We start from the raw sequence: 24,336 nt of genomic DNA, 5'->3' as shown, positions 1-24,336 counted from the left end.
GAAGCTGAACTCATCATCCCCAGCAGCCCAGTAAGGCCAGCTGCGCAGCAGCCCAGCGAAGAGTCAACCAACTCACCTGCACCTGTATTTGTAGCAGGATGATCGACTAGGGAGTGAAAAGCCCCAGATCATCTCACCCTGTAAATAAGTGTACTATTGACTTTGGGAGGGAGTGATGCTATATATGCAACCCTAGGCAACCAGCATTTTACCGCCACCAGAGGGCATATCTGTTGGAGTTCCAAGGGATCCCAGCATCTTTTGGGAGCACTGTATATAAGCAGGCCTCCCATGCTGTACCAACACTCTGGAGTTAGAATAAAGAGACTAAGGTCACACTTATTCACGTCTACAGTACTCAATCACATTACTTTATTCTGGACATAACAACTGGTACACCATGAGCAGAGGTGTGCTGGTTTAATGAAGAGCAGACATATGACTTAACCAGGAGGATCCAGGCCATAGAAGCAATTCGGACCTCCAAAGACTTCCACCAGGGAAATTATTTTTTTCATGACTTGGGGGGCAATATTCTTGTGTTTGCAGAGGGCAACAGCAGCCCTCCTGAACTTAGAAACCAGAGGCCAGATTTTCTGGAAACTTAGGGCAGATGGGCACCCAAGACCTGCCCGCCGGCCTCATGCTAATTCAGGGCCCTCCCTCAACCCCACATTCTCCGGAAGGGTCAGTGTTAGAGGACTAAATGCTGAGACTACAGCAGTATTCCCTGTAAGCTGCGCGGCCCACAGTGCTCCAGGGAATCTGCGTAGCCGGCTTTTCAATATAAAAACCATGCATGCGCGGTATTTTGAATGGCTCGTGGAGTGCCAAACAAAATTAGAGGGAACGTTGGACCACTGCCTATAGAATTTCAGAGACACGCCTTCTGAGATACTTTATAGATAACACGAATAGATTGAGCCTGCCGGCATCATCAAAAACTATTTTAGAAAAAAAACAAATAGGAAAAATATTGGCTGGTAAATACAGAATACACAACTGGACTTTTTTTTGATCTTTTTGGCTTAATTATGGTGCAAGAGTGGCATAACGCTGTTTTTTTTTTAAAGAGGCAATTCACATGTAACTAATTTATGCCAGCTTTCCACTGAAACATCAGTACGTGTGAATTTTCTCAATCTTTTTGAGTCTTTAAAAAGGAGATCATCTTCTGAAGGCAGATGTCATGGCTGAGGTATTAAATGAGTGCATTTGTCTTCACTGAAGAAGTGGATGCTGCCAATATCACAGTAAAGGAGGAGGGAGTAGAGAAATTGGATAGGATAAACATAGATAATGAGAAGGTACTTAAAAGATTTACAGTCCTCAAAGTAAAAATCGTCACCCAGTCTGGATCTGATTAATCCTCGGTGGCTGAGGGAAATAAAGGTGGAAATTGCAATGGTTCTGGGCACAATATTCGAATCCTCCTTCGATATGGAAGTGGTGGCAGAGGACTGGAGGGTTGCAAATGTTACACCCCAGTTCAAAAAAGGGGAGTAGGATAAACCTGTCAATTACAGGCCAGTTAGCCTAACATTGGTGATGGGGAAACTTTGAGAGACAGGGGGCCCAAATTTCCCCATGAGTTGCACTGCTTTTTTTGGTGTAACTTAATTTTTCTGGTGTGTCTTTTTAGTTGCAATTATGGCCATTTAATTTGGGCCAGTGTAAGTGAGTTAGTTAGGTTTTTCGTTAGGTCAGTTTTTTTTCAAAAGGAGGATTTCCCAGCCACTTACACCATTTATGCCAATTTGGCCAGAAAAAGTTGTACTAACCTAACTTAAGGCAGCGTATGTGTCCACTTTTGTCCGCACAGAAAGACCTTACTTACAGTTAAGGAATCGGTGCAAGTAACTACATTTAAAGCACCACCAAGCACCAAACAAAGCACAAGCAGTAATAACAATTCAATAAAAAATAAAGAAGTGAAGTAAATAATGAAAGTAACAAATAAAAGTACTGCATCAAATCCAACCTTAAACTGAACTATGCAGCGGCTGACTGTGCTGGAGTCTGTTCGGCCAGGGCAAGGTGCGGGACAGCAGCAAGCCCTTCGGCCAGGGCAAGAATTGGGAGAACGTGACAGGTTTTGGGGGTGGGGGGGCGCAGAGTAACGGAGAACGCAGCAGGCTGTGGGGGGGAGCGGGGGAGAGAAACGGAGAACGCGACAGGCTGTGGGGGAGGGGGAGAGAAACGGAGAATGGGGCAGGCTGGGGGAGAGGAGAGAAACGGAGAATGGGGCAGGCTGTGGGGGGGGCGAGAGAAACGGAGAACGCAGCAGGCTGGGGGGGGCAGGGAGAGAAACGGAGAATGGGGCAGGCTGGGGGGCGGGGGAGGGGAGAGAAACGGAGAATGGGGCAGGCTGTGGGGGAGGAGGTGGGAGAGAAGCGGAGAACACAGCAGGCTGTGGGGTGGGGAGAGAAACGAGAATGCGTCAGGCTGTGGCGGGGGGGGGGGGGAGAGAAACGGAGAAATCAGCAGGCTGTTGGTGGGGGGGAGGCGAGTGTGCGGGCTGGTGGTGGTGGGTGGGTGGGAGGGAGGGAGAAGGCTGAACTCTGCAGACTGTGGGGGGGGGGGGGCGGGGAAATGCTGACGAGGAGGGATAGAGAAGTCACATGACTGAAGGGGAGGGGGAGAGAACAAAAGACCTTTGGGTTTCTTACCTTGTTTTGGGAGTGAGAAGAGCTGGGCTGTGTGTTGTGTTAATGGAACATGATTCAGTTTCAATGTAAAAAATATTTTATTGAAAATTTTAGAATGTACTTCACTTTAGTGTAATAAAATAATTTTTTTTATCAAACTGTACTTTAATATGATTCTTTAAGATCACTTAAAAACTTTAAGATCACTTATAAACTTGTAAAGTTACAAAAGTTACAAAACAATTTCAATGTGAAAAATCTTACACTCTAAAATCACTTAAACTTCAAGATCACTTTTTTGGTGTGAAATTAAATAACTTACAAAATGTGAGAACATTTACACTCTAAGATCACTTAAAAATCCTAAGATTACTTATAAGTTGTAAAGTTACAAAGCTTACAAAACTATTTCCTTTAGAAAAAACTTACACTCCAAGATCACTTAAAAACTTTCAGGTCACTTTAGTCTTGTAAAGTTACATCACTTACAAAACAATTTACATTTGAAAACAATTACAAGAGTAAAATCAACAACAACAACAAAAACAACAGCAGCAAAGAAAGGCTGCAACCATCTCAGATCCACAGCTCAGTGAATGTGCACTGCTTCAAGGGTGGTGGGGTGGTGATGATGGTAGCCGGGGGGCCGGGGGAGGGTTATGGCTTGGGTCTCTACAGAGATTTATGCGGGGATTGACGTGGGAGTGGCAGTGGATTGGCCTGGATGTGTTCCCTTATTGCAGCAGCTACCTCCCTGATGGCCTATGTCGTCGTTCCCGCTGCCTTCGAAATGTCCTCCCTCATGTCCTGTGATATTATTGCTATTTCTGCCGTCAGTGTCGTTACCTCATCCTCCACCCCACTGACGGTGTTCATGAGTGATCGGTTAAGCTCATTGGTCTCCATACCCAATGCCATCACCTGAGCCACATCTGTTGCACCCGCCAGGTCAGGACAGCGTGGTATGTTTCTCCTCGGCCTCATCCTGGGTCTATCTAGCAGAACACCTCCAGTGTGAAGCGCAGGCTGGGAAGGTGTGGCCATAGGTGTTACAGGTAGCATTCCACCAGTACTGGGAGTCGCAGGTTGTGACAGTGGGGCCCTGGGTGTTCCATGCTGCATTCCAGCAGCACTGGGACCTGGAACCTCGGACGGTGGGCCCCTGGGCGTTCCATACTGCATTCCAGCAGGAGTGGGACCCAGAACCTCGGACGGTGGGCCCCTGGGTGTTCCATACTGCATTCCAGCAGCACTGAGACCCGGAACCTCGGACGGTGGGACACTAATTGTTCCATACTGCATTCCAGCAGGAGTGGGACCCAGAACCTCGGATGGTGGGCTCCTGGGTGTTCCATACTGCATTCCAGAAGCATTGGGAGACGCAGGCTGGGATATTGGTGCACTGCATGATCCATACTGCATTCCAGCAGCACTGGAACCCGCAATCTCTGGACTTTCAAAAGCATCCAATGTCGGACCAAAACTTAAACCACTATGCAGAGACTGGGATGAGTTGAAACCACAGAATGTCAAACCAGACCCTAAACCACTATGCAGGGATTGGGATGAGCTGAAACCACAGAATGTCGAACCAGATCCTAAACCACTATGCAGGGACTGGGATGAGCTGAAACCACGGAATGTCGAACCAGACCCTAAACCACTATGCAGAGACTGGGATGAGCTGAAACCACAGAATGTCAAACCAGACCCTAAACCACTATGCAGGAACTGGGATGAGCTGAAACCACGGAATGTCGAACCAGACCCTAAACCACTATGCAGGGACTGGGTCGCGCTCAAACCACGGAATGACGAATCAGAAATCATGGAAGTGCTTGGCAACCCAAGTTCAAGATTCTCTCCTTCATACCTCTCCATGGCCACCCCCTCCCCCCTACAAAATTGGTCTGGCTCGCCTGCGTCTGAATCTTCTTCTGTATCTTCAGGATTGGCATCAGGTTCTGCAAAATATAACAGAAGTCAAATGGTTAGCAGCAGAAGAGGGGGCAGGATGGATGGCATGAGTAGGCTCACACGTAGCAGGCCAGGCAGCAGGTTGATTTGAAGGTCCACGATGAATTTTCAGTACTTACCCTCTCCCTCAGGTGTGGGCCCAGCTTGTGCAGTACTGATTGTTTTTCTCCAGCTAGGACCCATCAAAGCAGTGATCCTTTGTTCCAAGGGTGTCAGTGGGTGCAGATTTGGTGGGCCTCCTCCTGTTCGAGTTCATTCCCTTTTGTTGTGGCCCAATTTCTTCTGCAAAGATGAAAACATAACTTGTTAGAGAGGGTGTCTTTCTGCTGGGTGGGACATATACAGATGGTCACATTTACAGATGCAATTCCATTTACAAATGAAAACATTACTTACACCAACTGCTTGACCAAGGTCCTGCCATTTCTTTTTGCACTGCATTCCATTTCTCGTGGTATTCACCACTGCGCAGTAATCTTCTGCAAGTTTGTTCCAGCATTTATTAATTTCTTTGGGTGGCACTTTTGTACGACCTCTGTTGCTCGTATCCAGCTCCTGCCATCTTTCCTCGATTATATTCACCAGTACCTCCACTTCTTGATGCGTGAAATTCTTAGTTCTTGGGGCATGGTGTTGTATTGCTCTATTGAATTAACATCCAGTGATTTAAAAAAAAACAAAGTCCTTATTTTGCTTGCAGCAATGAATGATTCTCACCTATGCAGCACTCCTTGTGGATGTTTAGCAGCTGATTTCTTGCAGAGTACTCCAAACAGCACTCCTATAGCTTTCGAAACATCAAGCAGCATCCAAAACTAAATGAGAGGTTCTCCCTTTAAAAATGGCCGATTGCCAATGTTATTGCCCCACTGAGCATACGCGAACGCCGCAACGCGCATGCGTGTGCTGCCGGCACTCTCATAGGCACTCCGATCAGGCCCTGCCCCCATTGCCGGCTCTGCGCGGCCAGCACGAACCTAGCTCCGCTCCCCCCTTTGTTCTGCGCCACACCAGCTCCACAGCCGGCCCGAGAATCGGCCATGATCGCAAGTATTTTTTTTGCCGCTGCTTCTGATCTGAAATGTTGGTGGGAGGCTCGGAGATGCGCCGAAAAAAATGGACAGCCAAATTTGGGCCCATTAATCCGGGAAAATGCTGGAGTCAATTATTAAGGAAGCAGTAGCGGGACATTTGGAAAAGCATGATTCAAACAAGCAATGTCAGCATGGTTTTATGAAAGGGAAATCATGTTTGACAAATTTGCTGGAGTTCTTTGAGGATGTAACGAGCAGGGTGGATAATTGGGAACCAGTGGATGTGGTGCATTTGGATTTCAAGAAGGCATTCGATAAGGTGACACATAAGAGGTTACTGCACAAGATAAAAGTTCACGGGGTTGGGGGTAATATATTAGCATGGATAGAGTATTGGCTAACTAACAGAAAACAGAGAGTCAGGATAAATGGGTCATTTTCTGGTTGGCAAACAGTGACTAGTGGGGTGTTGCAGGGATCGGTGCTGGGTCCTCATCTATTTACAATATTAATGACTTGGATGAAGGGACTGAGTGTAATGTAGCCAAGTTTGCTGATGATACAAAGATGGGTGGGAAAGCAAATTGTGAGGAGGACACAAAAAATCTGCAATGATGTATAGACAGGCTAAGTGAGTGAGCAAAAATTTGGCAGATGGAGTATAATGTGGGAGAATGTGAGGGTATCCACTTTGGCAGAAATAATAGAAAAGCAAGTTATAATTTAAATGGAGAAAAATTGGAAAGTGCTGCAGTACAGAGGGACTTGGGGGTCCTTGTGCATGAAACACAAAAAGTTAGTACAGGAAATAATCAGGAAGGCAAATGGAATGTTGGCTTTTATTGCAAGGGGGATGGAGTATAAAAGCAAAGAAGTCCTGCTGTAACTGTACAGGGTATTGGTAAGACCACACCTGGAGTACTGCGTACAGTTTTGGTCTCCGTATTTAAGGAAGGATATACTTGCATTAGAGGCTGTTCAGAGAAGGTTCACTAGGTTGATTCCGGAGATAAAGGGGTTGACTTATGAGGATAGGTTGAGTAGGTTGGGCCTATACACATTGGAGTTCAGAAGAATGAGAGGTGACCTTATTGAAACTTATAAGATAATGAAGGGGTTCGACAAGATGGATGCAGAGAGGATATTTCCACTCATAGGGGAAACTAAAATTAGGAGGCATAGTCTCAGAATAAGGGACCGCCCATTTAAAACTGAGATGAGGAGAAATTTCTTCTCTCAGAGGGTGGTAAATTTATAGAATTCTCTGCCCCAGAAAGCTATGGGGGCTGGGTCATTGAATATATTTAAGGCGGAGATAGACAGATTTTTAAGCAATAAGGGAGCGGGCAGGGAAGTGGAGCTGAGTCAATGATCAGATCAGCAATGATCTTATTCAATGGCAGAGCAGGCTCGAGGGGCCAAATGGCCTACTCTTCCTATTTCTTATGTTCTTATGAAATTAATTGGCACTTGGAAAAATATGGGTTTATAAATGAAAGCCAGCATGGATTTGTTAAAGGCAAATCATGTTTGACTAAATTGATTTGAGTTATTTGATGAAGTAACGGAGAGAGTGGATGGGGGTAATACGGTTGATGTTGTGTATATGGACTTTTGAAAAGGTGTTTGATAAAGTACCACATGATAGACTTGTTAGCAAAATTGGAGCCCATTAGATTAAAGGGGCAATGGTTGCCTGAATACAAAATTATCTAATGGACAGAAAGCAAGATGAGTGGTGAACAGTTATTTTTCAGACTGGAGGGGAGTATGCAGTGCTGTCCCCCAAGGGTCAGTGTTGGGACTACTGCTTGTTTTGATAGATATTAATGACCTGGACTTGGGTATACAGGGCATCATTTCAAGGTGTGTCGATGACATGAAACTCGGAAATGTAGTAAGCAGTGAAGAGGATAGTAATAGACTTCAAAAGGACATAGACAGATTGGTGAAATGGGCTGACACATGGCAGATGAAATTTAACATAAAGAAGGGTGAAATGATTCATTTTGTTAGGAAGAATGAGGAGAGGCAATATAAACTAAATGGTGCAGGAACAGAGAGATCTGGGGATATATGTACACAAGTCTTTGAAGGTGGCTTTACAAGTTGAGGAGGCTGTTAAAAAGACTCACAGGATCCTTGGCTTTATAAATAGCGGCATAGAGAACAAAAGCAAGGAGGATATACTAAAGCTTATACAACAGTGGTTAGGCCCCAGCTGGAGCATTGTGGCTAATTCTGTGCACCACACTTCAGGAAGGATGTCAAGGCTTTAGCGAGAGTGCAGAGGAGATTTATAGAATGGTTCCAGGGATGAAAGACTTCATGGAGAGACTGGAGAAACTGGGGTTGTTCTCCTTAGAGCAGAGAAGTTTAATGGGAGATTTGATCGAGGTGTTCAAAATCTTGAATGGGTTTTATAGACAAAATAAGGAGAAACTGGTTCCAGTGACAGAAGGATCGGTAACTAGAGGACACAGATTTAAGATAATTGGCAAAAGAACCTGTTGTTATCTTCAATATGGAGGAATAAGGTATTGTAAAATATTATTTCCCAGTTACTGTTAACCAAACTATTGTACTGTATTTTAGGTGTGGTTCCGCTTCATGCTCATTCTCCACTAGCAGCAGTGGGGGAGAGATTATCACCGAACCTCAGAGCTTCAAACAAGCTGCCACGCCATAGACCACTTAATCGAACGCACTCTGCGCCACTCCCACAAAGCACACAGGCTCTGGCACAGCTAGTGGTTCAACAGCAACACCAACAGTTCCTGGAAAAGCAGAAGCAGTACCAGCAGCAGATACAGTTGAACAAGGTCAGAACTTGCTTTGTGTCAATTTTTTAGTGGTAATTGACATTTAAAATGTACATAATTTGTTTCTGTTTATGGAAAACCATTGACACATCCTTCTTTACCCAAACATGAACTAATTTAACTTAAAGTGCACCTAAACCTGGCAGTTAGCATCGAAAAATAGTCCATGTTTAATGTGTTAGAGACTAACCCACCTACTAGCTGTTTAGGCAACTGTGGTTCTCTCTCATTTGTTCAACCATCACATACAGCAGGCTGTAGGGTGGGTAGATGGTCTACATACTATTTTATCTCAAGTTTGGACATCAATCAAATAATGAGGAAGATCAGACCAAAGGGCTAACATTACTCTGTTATGAGCATGGAAATGGCAAACAGAGTTTCTTTAAAACAGGTATCGGTGAAAGCAGCAATTTCCTACAATCAAACATTGGGAAGATCAAATCCATTATCCTCACACCCCCGTCTCCAAAATATTTTGTTATCTCGCTACTGATTCCATCAGGCTGAACCAGACTGTTTGCAATCTCACAGTCTTGTTGACCCCAAGCTAAGCTTCCATCCCCATATCCTCACCATCACAAAAACTGACCACTTCCAGCTCTGGAACATTGTCCATCTCTGCCCCTGCCTCAGTCCATCTGCTGCTGAAATCTTCATCCGTGCCTTTGTCACCTCCAGATTCCAATGCTCTCCGAGCCAGCCTCCCATCCTCTACACTTCATAAACTTCAGCTCATCCAAATCTCTACTGCCTGTATGCTAACCTGCACCAAGTCCTCTCGCCTATCATTCCTGTGCTTGCTGATCTACATTACCTCCCAGTTCACCGACACCCTAAGTTTGAAATTCCCATCTGTATGTTCAAATACCTTTATGGCTTTAATCCTCCCTAACTCTGCAACCTTGTCCAGCCCTACAATGCTCCGAGAACTCCAACTCTGGCCTGCTACACATCCCCTACTCTCTTCGCCCATCATTGGCAGTTGTGACTTCAGCCATCTTGGCCCAAAACTTTGGAACTCCCTCCCCTAAATCTCTCCACCACTCACTCCTCCTTTAAGACACTCCTTCAAACCTATCTTTGACCAACTTTTTAGTCAACTCTCCTAATAGGTCCTACTTGGGCTTGGTAACAGTCTTCGTCAGATTATGCTTCTGTGGAGCATCATGGGATGTTTTCCTGCATTAAATTCGCTATATAAATGCACATTGTTGTTATATTGCCACTCTTCACAGGCTAGGCATTGAACATGGGACCTCTCTGGCCCGTATGGCTCAGCTAATCACTAAATAAACTCACTAAGGCATTTAGAGAGCTTTAAATATCGTTACATACATGAAACTGTTTTCATTTTTTTCAGTCACTCCTTGTTATTGTTCTTACTCATGAACTATTGATTTGCATGCTAGCCTTTTGAGTTGCTGCTTGTTTGCGCTATTTTGAGATTTTTACAGGAGTGTAAGGATTTTAAAAGATGTGTTGAACTAATCATTGATACCAATATAAAAAAGCTATTCCCTGCATGACACTTTCACAGGCCCTGTGTTCTTGGGCCAGAGAGTAGGATATGCCTCCCACCTGCTGAGACAGACAGGTAATACTTTCTTTGATGTGCATTCTACAGAGACTCATGCAGTCATTCAGTAACTTAGTTGCATTCCTTCTCTCTCTCTGAAACTAATGTGGCTTAGAGAGCCCTGTAAGTTACGTCGATTTTAATTTCCTGAATTGAACCAGTTACACATGAAAAATGGAAATTGGTGCAGGCTTATATAGTAAACTTCACTCTTGTGTGCAAAAGCACTCAGAGATCTTTGGGAGCTTATTCACTTACATTTGATGAAATGCTGTAAATAAAGGGACAGGATCACATTTTATCTCTTCCTTAACTATTTGCATTACTAGTATAATTATATCACTGTGGAACTCACAAACATCTATAAGGATAACAAAGTCATTATATTGTTTAGAAAAAGATTATTTTATCAAGACTTCAATAAGGCTATGTGGCATATTGGGTTAAAATAATTGCCTTGTTTTACCTCATCATCCTTGGTTAAGTTCCAGGCTAAATTAATGGATTAAAAGTCTACTTTCTTTTAGCTGATTTTATTGTGTGTTTGTCACTGACAGCACACCCAAACTGAACAGCAGTACACTGCATTTAGAGGCAAAATGGATGATTTACTTTCCTGTCTCCAGAGGCAGCAACCCAGAATAAACTCCAGAACACAGCACGATTGGAGGTAGAAGTGGCCAAAAACATGGCCACCAGTAGACAGACTAGTTGAAACAGTCAGGAGCAAATTTTTGTCTTCATTGCCTGGGCAGTAGTCTGGTTTGCCAACTTACTGTAGAACCCACTTCATTTTCTTTGCATTTATTTCAATGGAATGAAAGTCCGGTAGTTCCTAAAGTAGGCAAGTGAGCTGCTCAGATTTCACCCTCAGGCTGTGAAGATGACAATTTACCTCTCAAGCTCCTGACTACCTTTGGCAGCAAAAAGGTTTTTCCATCAGTGGGCTGCAAGACCCTCCCTGTACACTGGAGAAAGTAGATTTCCTTACCTCAGTGACATTAGTGAACAGAATAGGTTTTTAACGACAATCCGGTAGTTTCATAGTCCGCATTACTGATATTAGTTTTTTATTCCAGATTTATTTAACAGTGATACGTCCTCAATATACAGTATAAATGCACACGAGGCCCACACTTGAGAGAAGGTCACTCTGTGACCAGTAACCTTTATTAGCCAGCACTGAAGTGATGAAGGTGGGTGCAGCTTCCCCTTTTATACCTGAAAGTCCAGGTTAGGAGTGTCTCCCACAAGTTCACCCCTTGTGGTCAATGTTCTCACGGTGTACAACTTAGGTCAGTTTATACATGGGTTACAATGACAGTTAAATACATGACATCATCTCCCCCCAAAGTCTTATTGGGATCACAGGTTAAGTCTCTCTGGTGGTTTACGCTCCCTTGTGGAGCGCCTGAGTTGGGGCTCCGGTTGATGGGCGCTGGCCTGAGTGTCTGCTATTTGCGGTGCCTCAGGCCTGTCCGGACTCCCCACAGTGACTGGGCTCTCCTCCACTTGGTTCCAGTGTTCGGTCACCTGTGGAGGAGTGAACTCTACATTGTGTTCTTCCTCTGCTTCTTCTATGGGGTTGCTGAACCTCCTTTTTGTTTGATCCACGTGTTTGCGGCAGATTTGTCCAATGGTAAGTTTAACTACCAGAATCCTATTCCGCTCTTTGGCAATCACAGTGCTTGCAAGCCATTTAGGCCCTGCAGCGTAGTTGAGGACAAAGACAGGGTCATTGACATCAATACATCATGCCCTTGCATTCCCGTCATGGTAGTCACATTGTGACTGGCGCCTGCTCTCAACAATTTCTTTCATGGTGGGGTGTATGAGGGATAACCTGGTTTTGAGCATCCTTTTCATTAGCAGCTCTGCAGGTGGGACCCCTGTGAGCAAGTGTGGTCGGGATCTATTGGCCAACAGGAGGCGTGATAAGCGGCTTTGTAGGGAAACCCCTTGGATTCTGAGCATCCCCTGTTTGATTATCTGCACTGCTCGTTCCGCCTGGCCGTTTGAGGCCGGCTTGAACGGTGCCGTTCTGACATGGTTGATACCATTTCCTGCCATGAAGTCCTGGAATTCAATGCTTGTAAAGCACGGGACGTTGTCACTGACCAAGACGTCCGATAGACCATGGGCGGTGAACATTGCCCGTGGACTTTCTACCATGGCAGAGGATATGCTTGAATTTAAAATGTCACACTCGATCCATTTGGAGTAGGTGTCTACTACAACCAAAAACATTTTTCCCATGAAAAGACCTGGTAGTCCACATGGATGCGTGACCATGGCTTGGCGGGCCAGGACCAGGGGCTAAGGGGGGCTTCCCTGGGCGCATTGCCCAGCTGAGCACACGTGTTGCACCTGCGAACACAAAGTTCCAGGTCTGCATCTATTCCTGGCCACCAAACGTGTGACCTGGCAATTGCCTTCATCATGACAATGTCCCGGTGCTCATTGAGGAGTTCTCTGATGAACATCTCTCTGCCCATCTGGGGCATGACTACTTGGTTCCTCCACGGTAGGCAATCGGCCTGAATCGAGAGTTCATCCTTGCGTCTGTGAAATGGTTTGAATTCCTCAGGGCATGCCCCGTACGTGGCTGCCCAGTCCACACTCAGGACACATTTCTTGACTAAAGGCAGTAGCGGGTCCCTATTTGTCCAGACTTTGATCTGACGGGCGGTCATGGGTGAGCCTTCGCTTTTGAAAGCTTCAACAGCCATGACCATCTCAGCATCATGCTCAGCTGCCCCCTCGGTGGTGGCGAGTGGGAGCCTGCTGAGTGCATCGGCGCAGTTTTCAGTGCCCGGTCTGTGCCGAATTGTATAGTCATCGGCGGCTAACGTGAGTGCCCAGCTCTGTATGTGGGCCGATGCATTTGTATTTATGGCCTTGTTGTCGGCCAAAGGGAACGTTAGGGGTTTGTGATCTGTCTCCAGCTCAAAATTCCTGCCAAATAGGTACTGGTGCATTTTTTTTAACTGCATATACACATGCAAGCGCTTCGTTTTCTACCATCCCGTAGCCCCTTTCTGCCTGGGACAGACTTCTGGAGGCATAAGCTACCGGCTGTAACTGACCCTTGGCATTCACATGCTGCAACACACACTCGACCCCATAGGATGACGCATCGCACGTTAAAACAAGTTTCTTACATGGGTCATATAGCGTTAACAGATTGTTGGAGCATAACAAATTGCGTGCTCTATCAAAAGCCCTTTCCTGGCTGTCCCCCCAGACCCATTCACAACCTTTGCATAGGAGCACGTGTAGCGGCTCTAACAGCATGCTCAATTTGGGAAGAAAGTTAACAAAATAGCTCAGGAGCCCCAGGAACGAACGCAGCTCCGTAATGTTACGGGGTCTGGGTGCTCTCTGGATTGCTTCTGTTTTGGACGCAGTAGGTCTGATCCCGTCTGCTGCTACCCTCATCCCCAGGAATTCTACCTCTGGAGCTAGGAAGACGCACTTCGCCTTTTTCAGTCGCAGCCCTTCCTGATCCAATCTGCGAAGCACCTCCTCCAGGTTGTGGAGGTGTTCTTCAGTATCGCAATCCGTGATGAGGATGTCGTCTTGAAAAACCACCATCCTTGGAATCGACTTGAGGAGGCTTTCCATATTTCGTTGAAAGATCGCGGCGGCTGAGCGAATCCCGAACGGACATCTGTTGTACTCAAACAATCCCTTGTGTGTAGAGATGGTGGTCAGCTTCTTCGACTCACTCGCCAGCTCCTGGGTCATGTAAGCTGAGGTCAGGTCCAATTTTGAAAAAGGTTTGCCACCGGATAGCATCGCAAAGAGGTCCTCCGCTCTCGGTAGCGGGTACTGGTCTTGGAGTGACACCCGATTGATGGTGGCCTTGTAATCACCACATATCCTGACCGACCCATCCGCCTTGAGCACTGGCACAATCGGGCTCACCCAGTCACTGAATTCGACTGGCGAGATGATGCCTTCCCTCAGCAGGCGGTCCAATTCGCGTTCTATCTTTTCCCGCATCACGTACGGCACCGCTCTGGCCTTGTAGTGTACTGGCCTGGTGTCCGGGTTTATGTGAATCACGAAAGTCCCCATGAAAGTGCCAATGCCGGGTTGAAATAATGAGTCAAATTTGTCCAGGACCTGTGAGCACGATATTCTCTCCACAGAAGAAATTACATTGACATCGCCCCATTTCCAGTTCATGACAGCAAGCCAACTCCACCCCAGTAGTGCGGGTCCATCTCCCAGGACAATCCAGAGTGGCAATCTGTTCTCCGAATCTTTGTGGGTCACGACTACCATGGTGCTACCTAGCACCGGAATGATCTCCTTTGTATATGTCCATAGCTGTGCGTCAATCGGCACTAATTTTGGCCTCCTGGCCTTGGACGCTCACAACTTATCGAACTCTTTGATACTCATCAAGGACTGGCTGGCCCCCGTGTCTAGCTCCATTGATACTGGGATACCATTGAGAAGCACTTTGATCATTATCGGTGGCGACCTGGTGTATGAACTGTATATATGCTCCACATGAACTCGCTGAACTTCAGCTTCCAGCAATTTCTCCCAGTGTTCATTTGGCCTTGTAGGGCTTACATTGGGCCCGTCCTCCTCATACATCAACCTGGCTGAAGGCTTCCTGCACATATGCGCCAAGTGACTGCTGACGTTGCAATTTCTGCAGGTATATTGCTGATACCTGCAAGCTCTGGCTGGGTGTTTACCTCCACACCTCCAACTTGAACTGTTGTTGGAAACAAAAGGTCCATTACCAGTTGATCGTCTCTGACAGTCTCTGTAACTGTCCTTAAGCGCACCATTGACAGGTGTTGATGGCCCCATTACTGGCCACATTGTCCTGTGCGATGGCATGAATCGCCATTCAGCTAGCCATTGTCTCTGTTGAATTCCCCCTTTGGGTTCGACTACATTCTCAGGCTTGTCCGATTGCCCCTGTCTGCCTGGAGAACTGTGTGCCGCATTAACAATGTTGACTCCCTATCCACTTGCTGCATTTAAGCCAAGATTTTTGTCAAACATGATTCTGGTCTCTTCCTCTCCTGAGATAAATGTCTGGGCCATCAAAGCTGCCGATTCCAGGGTCAAGTCTTTGGTCTCAATCAGTTTCCTGAAAACCCCAGCGTGCCCGATGCCCTCAATAAAAAAGTCTCACAGCATCTCCGCTCTGCATGCATCTGGGAACTTACATAGGCTCGTCAGTCGCCGGAGGTCTGCCACGAAGTCTGAAACACTTTGCCCGTCTCGCCGCCGGTGCGTGTAAAACCGGTGACTCACCATGTACATGCTGCTCACTGGTTTAAAGTGTTCCCTGATCAACTTACTGAGCTCTTCAAAAGTCTTGTCTGCCGGCTTCTCGGGCGCTAGAGGGTCCTTCATCAGGGAGTACATCCTGGATCCACAAACTGTCAGAAGATGAGCCCTGCGTTTGTCGGCCGAATCCTGTCCCAACCATTCCTTAGTGATGAAACTTTGCTGTAGTCTCTCAATAAAATAATCCCAATCATCACCAACACAGTACTTCTCGTCTGTGCTGCTAGTGGCCATGCTCGCATGGTTTAAATCCCAGTTTCTCGTCGCCAATGATATGTCCTTACTATGCAGTTTAAATGCACACGAGGCCCATATTTGAGAGAAGGTTACTCTATGACCAGTAATCTTTATTAGCCAGCACTGAAGTGATGAAGGTGGGTGGAGCTTCCCCTTTTATACCTGAAAGTCCAGTTTAGGAGTGTCTCCCACAAGTTCACCACCCTAGTGGTCAATGTTCTCATGGTGTACAACTTAGGTCAGTTTATACATGGGTTACAATGACAGGTGAATACATGACAAACAGAATTTAAATTCCCCAGCTGCCATGGTGGGATTTGAACTCGTGTCTCTACATCATTAGTCCGGGCCTCGGAATTATTAGTCCAGTAACACAACCACTATGCTACCATTGTGCCACATTACACAATGGAGGGTATTCTCACAGTAGAGATGAGACTTTAATCCCATCCTGTCTCATTATATCCTGTTTAATCTTATCCTGCCTATACTGTCGAGCATAACTCAATTGCCAGTAGTAACTCAGATGTAATTCACCAATTAGCTACTGAAAATGTGACTGCAGAACATACAGCCTGCTCTTACCTCTGTTATTGAGTGCTACTTGAATTATGACCACTGGCTGATCCCTTTCTCTTGTCAGAAATTTGTTTAGCTACTGCATGTTTCTCACCTTGGCACCATGGAGGCAATAGACCATGGAGAGCGAATAATCACAGATGCAAAGCATGTTTGTGCCGCTGATTATTGAATCCCCCAGTACAACTATCTTTGTCTTCAGCTTTGCCAGTTTTCACTCCATCCCTTGAATAGCCCCTTTCACCACCATGCCACAGAATGTGAAGCACTTTGAGATGTTTTGATAATATGACAAGGCTGCTCTATAAAGGCAAATTATGGGGGAGGAAATTGCCCCCTTCTTTAAAGCCCGTTAAAGCCTTTAATGGGGCGGTAAGGTCTTTCCGCCTGGGGACAGGCAGTGAGGCTGACCCATCCGCAATTGCCCCCAAGCCGGTGGCAGCAGGAACAGGTTTTCGTCATGCCCTGTGTTTCTGCCCGTCTGGTGCAGCAACCCCTTACTGCCCCGCGGGAACATGGTGGGAAGCTGCCAGTGACTGGGTGGTGCGGCCGCCCTTAAAGGGGAGGGTGCACTGCCGCGGCCGCTATTTTATTTTAATTGTCGGCTGACGCCTGAGTCGGCCCAACAAGGGTGGCCATTGGCATGGCCAAACCCCTCCCAGGTTGGCCCAGTGGGCTCCACGTCGGCCTCGCAGCGTCCCTCACCTTTAAGTGAAGGGGAGGGACATTGCAACGCGTCAGTGTGTCGCAGCACATCCACGTTGCGCTGATGTCATCAGCGCGGCAGTGATGGACAGTGCCCCACTCCCTCGCAAACCCGCCCCTATACCATCTCCAACAGTGCTCCAAAGCGTGCGGTGTCAGAGTTAATGAGCCCAAGTTTCCACATGATTTGCGCCTGATTTTTAGGAGCAACTGGTGGAGAACGGATTATCTTAGAAATCGCAATTCTCCACATTTAGTTTTCTGCAGTTCTAGTCAGGTGGAACAGTTCTACTTTGGAACAGAATTTTTTCTTCAAAAGGGCGCGTGTCCAACCACTGACGCCTGATTTCAAAGTTTCCATAGTGAAAACGTACTCCAAACTAAAGTAGAATGGAGCAAGTGAAGATTTTTGTCGAACTGAAAAAACCTGTTCTACACATTAAAAAATCAGACGCAGGTTACAAATTAGGCGTCCAGAACGAGGTGGGGGGGAAGGGAAGTCATTAAATTCTACAATAAATCCTTATTTATACTTCTACAAATATTATACAAATAAATCCAACCTGAATAAACATTTATAAGCAAAGAAAAGATTAAATAAACCATCTTCCTACCTGTGTGAAAGTGCTTCAGGAACGGAGAATACTGCAGTCAGCCTGAGGCGCCCGTTCTTCCCGCGGGGGGGGGAGGGGAGAGGAGGCGCCCGTTCTTTCCCGCGGGGGGGGGAGGCACCCATTCTTTCCCGCGGTGGGGGGGGGAGGCACCCGTTCTTTCCCGCGGTGGGGGGGGGAGGCGCCCGTTCTTTCCCGCGGGGGGGGGAGGCCAGAGGAGGTGCCCATTCTTTCCCGCGGGGGGGGGGAGGCGCCCGTTCTTTCCCGCGGGGGGGGAAGGCGCCCGTTCTTTACCGCGGGGGGGGAAGGCGCCCGTTCTTTACCGCGGGGGGGGAAGGCGCCCGTTCTTTACCGCGGGGGGGGGGAGGCGCCCGTTCTTTCCCGCGGGGGGGGAAGGCGCCCGTTCTTTCCCGCGGGGAGGGAGGGGAGAGGAGAGGAGGCGCCCGTTCTTTCCCGCGGGGGCGGAAGGCGCCCGTTCTTTCCCGCGGGGGGGGAAGGCGCCCGTTCTTTACCGCGGGGGGGGAAGGCGCCCGTTCTTTCCCGCGGGGGGGGAAGGCGCCCGTTCTTTCCCGCGGGGAGGGAGGGGAGAGGAGAGGAGGCGCCCGTTCTTTCCCGCGGGGGCGGAAGGCGCCCGTTCTTTCCCGCGGGGGGGGAAGGCGCCCGTTCTTTCCCGCGGGGGGGGGGAGAGGCGCCCGTTCTTTCCCGCGGGGGGGGGAGGCGCCCGTTCTTTCCCGCGGGGGGGGAAGGCGCCCGTTCTTTCCCGCGGGGGGGGGGAGAGGCGCCCGTTCTTTCCCGCGGGGGGGGAAGGCGCCCGTTCTTTCCCGCGGGGGGGGGGAGAGGCGCCCGTTCTTTCCCGCGGGGGGGGGAGGCGCCCGTTCTTTCCCGCGGGGGGGGAAGGTGCCCGTTCTTTCCCGCGGGGGGGGGGAGGCGCCCGTTCTTTCCCGCGGGGGGGGGGAGGCGCCCGTTCTGCCCGCGGGGAGGGAGGGGAGAGGAGAGGAGGCGCCCGTTCTGCCCGCGGGGGGAGGGGAGAGGAGGCGCCCGTTCTTCCCGTGGGGGGGGGAAGCGCCTGTTCTGCCTGCGGGGGGAGGGGAGGGGAGAGGAGGCGCTCGTTCTTTCCCACGGGGGGGGGAGGGGAGAGGAGGCGCAGCGTTGCCGGCAGGAAAAAAACTAATTTAAATAGTACCCGCCCCCTCCCACTTACAAAATCGGCGTGAGTGTAGGCTCCGCCCCCCTGGGCGCCGCGCCAGGCAGACAAGGAGCTGCAGAACGCTCCAGAATCACGATTTTTTTTTTTAGGCGCCGTTTTAGGCGCGAAAAACCAGCTCGGAGGGGCGCCGTTTTTTATCGTGTGGAAACTTGGGCCCAATGAGCCCAATTTTCCAGCTCTTCCCTCTGCCTCCCGCCGGGTAGTAAAGATCTGGTTAATTCAAAGTCCTCTCCCCATACTCCTGCTGAGGGCAATTTTGGCCCCTATATCTTTTGTTGTCAAATCCATAACAGAAGAGATTGAAGAACGGATATGGTTATACAGGTGCCATTAGTAAAAAGGAGAAAAAACTTGGATTTATTTAGCGATGTTCAGATACTCAGAATGTCCTAAAACACTTCACAGACAAAAAGGTACTTTTGAAGTGTAGGCATATTTGTAATATAGGCAAACACAGAAGCCAATTTGCATGCAGTAAAGTCCCACAACCAACAATGAGGTAAATGATCAGATTATCTATTTTGCGCTGTTGTTTGAGAGATAAATATTGGCCAGGATATTGGTGAAACTCCTCTGCTTTTTTTCAAATAGTGCCATGGAATCTTTTACATCCACCTGAAAGGGTAAATGGCCTCAGTTTAACATTTCATGCAAAAGTTGGCACCTCTGACAGTGCAGCACTACCTCAGGATTGCACTGAAGTGTCAGCCTAGATTATGTGCTCTTTGGAGTTGGTTTGGATCCATGATCATTTGACTCAGAGAACTACCACGAAGCCAAGCCTGACACTTGCCCAAATGGCCGTTCTCCATTTGTGGGACTATAGGACAGATTGTATGAAGTTGCAATACAAAAGCAAGTTTTACATGCCAGGAATGCATACTGGGAATTCAGGCATGCTGTGCTTCTTGCCTGGAGGACGTTGATAAAGCTGTTAAAAAAGCATATGGGATCCTTGGCTTTATAAATAGAGGCATAGAAGCAAGGATATTATGCCAAGCCTTTATAAATCACTGGTTAGATCTCAGCTTGAGTATTGTGTCCAATTCTGAGCACTTTGAAAAAGGTGCAGATTGTAGAGGAGATTTACCAAATTTATACCAGGGACGAGGGACTTCAGTTATGTGGAGAGATGAGAGAATCTGGGATGGTTCACCTTACAGCAGATAAAGCTAAGGAGAGATTTACCAAAGGGGTACAAAATTATGAAGGGTTTTGATCGAGTAAATAAGGGGCCTCACACAACAAGATTGCTAATTAGTCCTTTCTCATTACACATCACCCAGTCTAGGATGGCCAGCCCTCTAGTTGGTTCCTTGACATATTGGTCTAGAAAACCATCCCTAATAAACTCCAGGAAATCCTCCTCCACCGCATTGCTACCAGTTTGATTAGCCCAATCGAAATGTAGATTAAAGTTGCCCATGATAACTGCTGTACCTTTATTGCACGCTTCCCTAATTTCTTGTTTGATGCTGTCCCCAACCTCACTACTACTGTTTGGTGGTCTGTATACAACTCCCACTAGCGTTTTCTGCCCTTTGGTATTCCGTAGCTCCACCCATACCGATTCCACATCATCCAAGCTAATGTCCTTTCTTACTATTGTGTTAATTTCCTCTTTAACCAGCAACGCCACCACACCTCCTTTTCCTTTCTGTCTATCCTTCCTGAATGTTGAATACACCTGGATGTTGAGTTCCCAGCCTTGGTCACCCTGGAGCCATGTCTCCGTGATGCAAATTACAGCATATTCGTTAACAGCTATTTGCGCAGTTAATTTGTCCACCTTATTATGAATACTCCTCGCATTGAGGCACAGAGCCTTCAGGCTTGTCTTTTTAACACATTTTGTCCCTTTAGAATTTTGCTGTAATGTGACCCTTTTTGATTTTTGCCTTGGGTTTCTCTGACCTCCACTTTTACTTTTCTTCTTTCTATCTTTTGCTTCTGCCCCCATTCTACTTCCCTCTGTCTCCCTGCATAGGTTTCCATCCCCTTGTCGTATTAGTTTAACCCCTCCCCAACAGCACTAGCAAACACTCCTCCTAGGACATTGGTTCTGGTCCTGCCCAGGTGCAGACCATTTGGTTTGTACTGGTCCCACCTCCCCCAGAACCGGTTCCAACATCCAAGGAATTTGAATCCCCCCTTTCTGCACCATTCCACAAGCCACGTATTCATCTGAGCTATCCTGCAATTCTTACTCTGACTAGCACGTGGCACTAGTAGCAATCCTGAGAATACTACCTTTGAGGTCCTTCTTTTTAATTTAGCTCCTAGCTCCCTAAATTCATCTTGCAGGACCTCATCCCATTTTTTACCTATATCGTTGGTACCTATATGCACCACAACAACTGGCTGTTCACCCTCCCCTTTCAAAATGTCCTGCAGCCGCTCTGAGACATCCTTAACCCTTGCATCAGGGAGGCAACATACCATCCTGGAGTCTCGATTGCAGCCGCAGAAATGTCTATCTATTCCCCTTGCAATAGAATCCCCGATCACTATAGCACTCTCACTCTTTTTCCTGCCCTCCTCTGCAGCAGAACCACCCACAGTGCCATGAACTTGGCTGCTGCTGTTCTCTGCTGATAAGTCATCCCCCTCAACAGTACCCAAAGCGGTGTATCTGTTTTGCAGGGGGATGACCGCAGGGGACCACTGCACTACATTCCTTCCACTGCTCTTCCTGTTGTTCACCCATCCCTATCTGGCTGTATACCCTTTCCTGCGGTGTGGCCAACTCACTAAACATGCTATTCACAACATCCTCGTGGATGCTCCAGAGTAAATCCACCCGCAGCTCCAGTGCCGCAATGCGGTCTGTCAGGTGCTGCAGGCGGATGCACTTCCTGCACATGTAGTCGTCAGGGACATTGGAAGCATCCCTGACTTCCCACATAGCACAGGAGGAGCATGACACGTGTCCGAGCTCTCCTGCCATGATTTACCCTTAGATTAAGTTAATTTGACAACAACAATGATAAAAGTTACCTACTGATAGTGTAATGAGAAAGGACTAATTATCAATCTTGTTTTGCGAGGCCCCTTAGGAAAGAGTGACCAGAATATGGTAGAATTCTTTATTAAGATGGAGAGTGACACAGTTAATTCAGAGACTAGGGTCCTGAACTTAAGGAAAGGTAACTTCGATGGTATGCACCGTTAATTGGCTAGAATAGACTGGCGAATGATACTTAAAGGGTTGATGGTAGATAGGCAATGGCAAACATTTAAAGATCACATGGATGAACAATTGTACATCCGTGTCTGGAGTAAAAATAAAATGGGGAAGGTGGCTCAACCGTGGCTAACAAGGGAAATTAAGGATAGTGTTAAATCTGAGGAAGAGGCAAATAAATTGGCCAGAAAAAGCAGCAAACCTGAGTACTGGGAGAATTTTATAATTCAACAGAGGAGGACAAAGGTTTTAATTAGGAAGGGGAAATAGAGTATGGGAGGAAACTTTCTGGGATCATAAAAACTGACTGCACAAGCTTCTATAGATATGTGAAGAGAAAAAGATTAGTGAAGACAAATGTAGGTCTTTTGCAGTCAGATTCAGGTGAATTTATAATGGGGAATAAAGAAATGGCGGACCAGTTGAACAAATACTTTGGTTCTGTCTTCACGAAGAAAGACGCAAATAAACTTCCGGAAATACTAGGGGACCGAGGGTCTAGTGAGAAGGAGGAACTGAAGGAAATCCTTATTCGGCGGGAAATTGTGTTGGGGAAATTGATGGGATTGAAGGCCGATAAATCCCCAGGGCCTGATAGTCTGCATCCCAGAGTACTAAAGGAAGTGGCCCTAAAAATAGTGGATGCATTGGTGATCATTTTCCATCGATTCTGGATCAGTTCCTATGGACTGGAGGGTAGCTAATATAACACCACTTTTTAAGAAAGGAGGGAGAGAGAAAATGGGGAATTATAGATGGTTAGCCTGACATCAGTAATGGGGAAAATGTTGGAATCAATTATTAAAGATGAAATAGCAGCGCATTGGGAAAGCAGTGACAGAATCTGTCCAAGTCAGCATGGATTTATGAAAGGGAAATCATGCTTGACAAATCTTCTAGAATTGTTTGAGGATGTCACTAGTAGAGTGGACAACGGAGAACCAGTGGATGTGGTGTATTTGGACTTTCAAAAGGCTTTTGACAAGGTCCCATACAAGAGATTGGTGTGCAAAATTAAAGCACATGGTATTGGGGATAATGTACTGACGTGGATAGAGAACTGGTTGGCAGACAGGAAGCAGAGAGTCGGGATAAACGGGACCTTTTCAGAATGGCAGGCAGTGACTAGTGGGGTGCCGCAGGGCTCAGTGCTGGGACCCCAGCTATTTGCAATGTACATCAATGATTTAGATGAAGGAATTGAGTGTAATATCTCCAAGTTTGCAGATGACACCAAGCTAGGTGCTGGTGTGAGCTGTGAGGAGAACGCTAAGAGGCTGCATCATGACTTGAACAGGCTAGGTGAGTGGGCAAACACATGGCAGATGCAGTATAATGTGGATAAATGTGAGGTTATCCACTTTGGTGGCAAAAACAGGAGGGCAGAATATTATCTGAATGGCGGCAGATTAGGAAAAGGGGAGGTGCAACGAGACCTGGGTGTCATGGTACATCAGTCATTGAAAGTTGGCATACAGGTACAGCAGGCGGTGAAGAAGGCAAATGGTATGTTCGCCTTCATAGCTTGGGGATTTGAGTATAGGAGCAGGGAGGTCTTACTGCAGTTGTACAGGGCCTTGGTGAGGCCTCACCTGGAATATTGTGTTCAGTTTTGGTCTCCTAATCTGAGGATGTTCGTTCTTGCTATTGAGGGAGTGCAGTGAAGGTTTAGCAGACTGATTCCCGGGATGGCAGGACTGATGTATGAGGAGAGACTGGATCGACTGGGCTTGTATTCACTGGAGTTTACAAGGATGAGAGGGGATCTCATAGAAACATGTAAAATTGTGACGGAACTGGACAGGTTAGATGCAGGAAGAATGTTCCCGATGTTGGGGAAGTCCAGAACCAGGGGACATAGTCTAAGGATATGGGGTAAGCCATTTAGGACTGAGATGAGGAGAAACTTCTTCACTAAGAGAGTTGTTAACCTGTGGAATTCCCTACTGCAGAGAGTTGTTGGTGCCAGTTCATTGGATATATTCAAGAGGGAGTTAGATATGGCCCTTACGGCTAAAGGGATTAGTAGGTATGGAGAGAAAGCTGGAAAGTGGTACTGAGGTGAATGATCAGCCATGATCTTATTGAATGCTGGTGCAGGCTCAAAGGGCTGAATGGCCTACTCCTGCACCTATTTTCTATGTTTCTATGTTTCTAAACTGGTTCCACTGGCAGGAGGGATGGCAACAAGAGACCACAGATTTAAGGTAATTAGCAAAGAAACCAGAGATGAGATGAGGAGAATTTATTTTATTCAATGAGTTGTTATGATCTGGATTGGGTGGTGGAAGCAGATTCAATTGTAACTTTCAAAAGGGAATTTGATATATACTTGAAAAGGAAATATTTGCAGAGCTATGAGGAAAGAGCGGGGGAGTAGGACGAATTGGTAGCTCTTTCAAAGAACCAGCACAGGCAAGAATGGCTTCCT

General features: G+C 47.1%; 1 protein-coding gene across 1 annotated transcript in view; it reads left to right on the top strand.

The window, feature by feature from the left end:
- LOC139264466 (histone deacetylase 9-like) overlaps nucleotides 1-24,336 on the top strand; it is a 1,015,340-nt gene that overhangs the window by 495,354 nt on the left and 495,650 nt on the right. The window contains exon 11 of the mRNA XM_070880994.1: nucleotides 8,255-8,481. Coding sequence (XP_070737095.1) covers nucleotides 8,255-8,481 — 227 coding nt within the window. The remainder of the gene's footprint in view (nucleotides 1-8,254; nucleotides 8,482-24,336) is intronic.

Source organism: Pristiophorus japonicus, chromosome 5 (assembly GCF_044704955.1).
Source record: "Pristiophorus japonicus isolate sPriJap1 chromosome 5, sPriJap1.hap1, whole genome shotgun sequence".
NCBI classification, from domain to species: Eukaryota; Metazoa; Chordata; class Chondrichthyes; family Pristiophoridae; genus Pristiophorus; species Pristiophorus japonicus.
The sequence above is the reverse complement of the archived record's forward strand: the minus strand, read 5'-3'. Positions and strand labels throughout refer to the sequence as shown.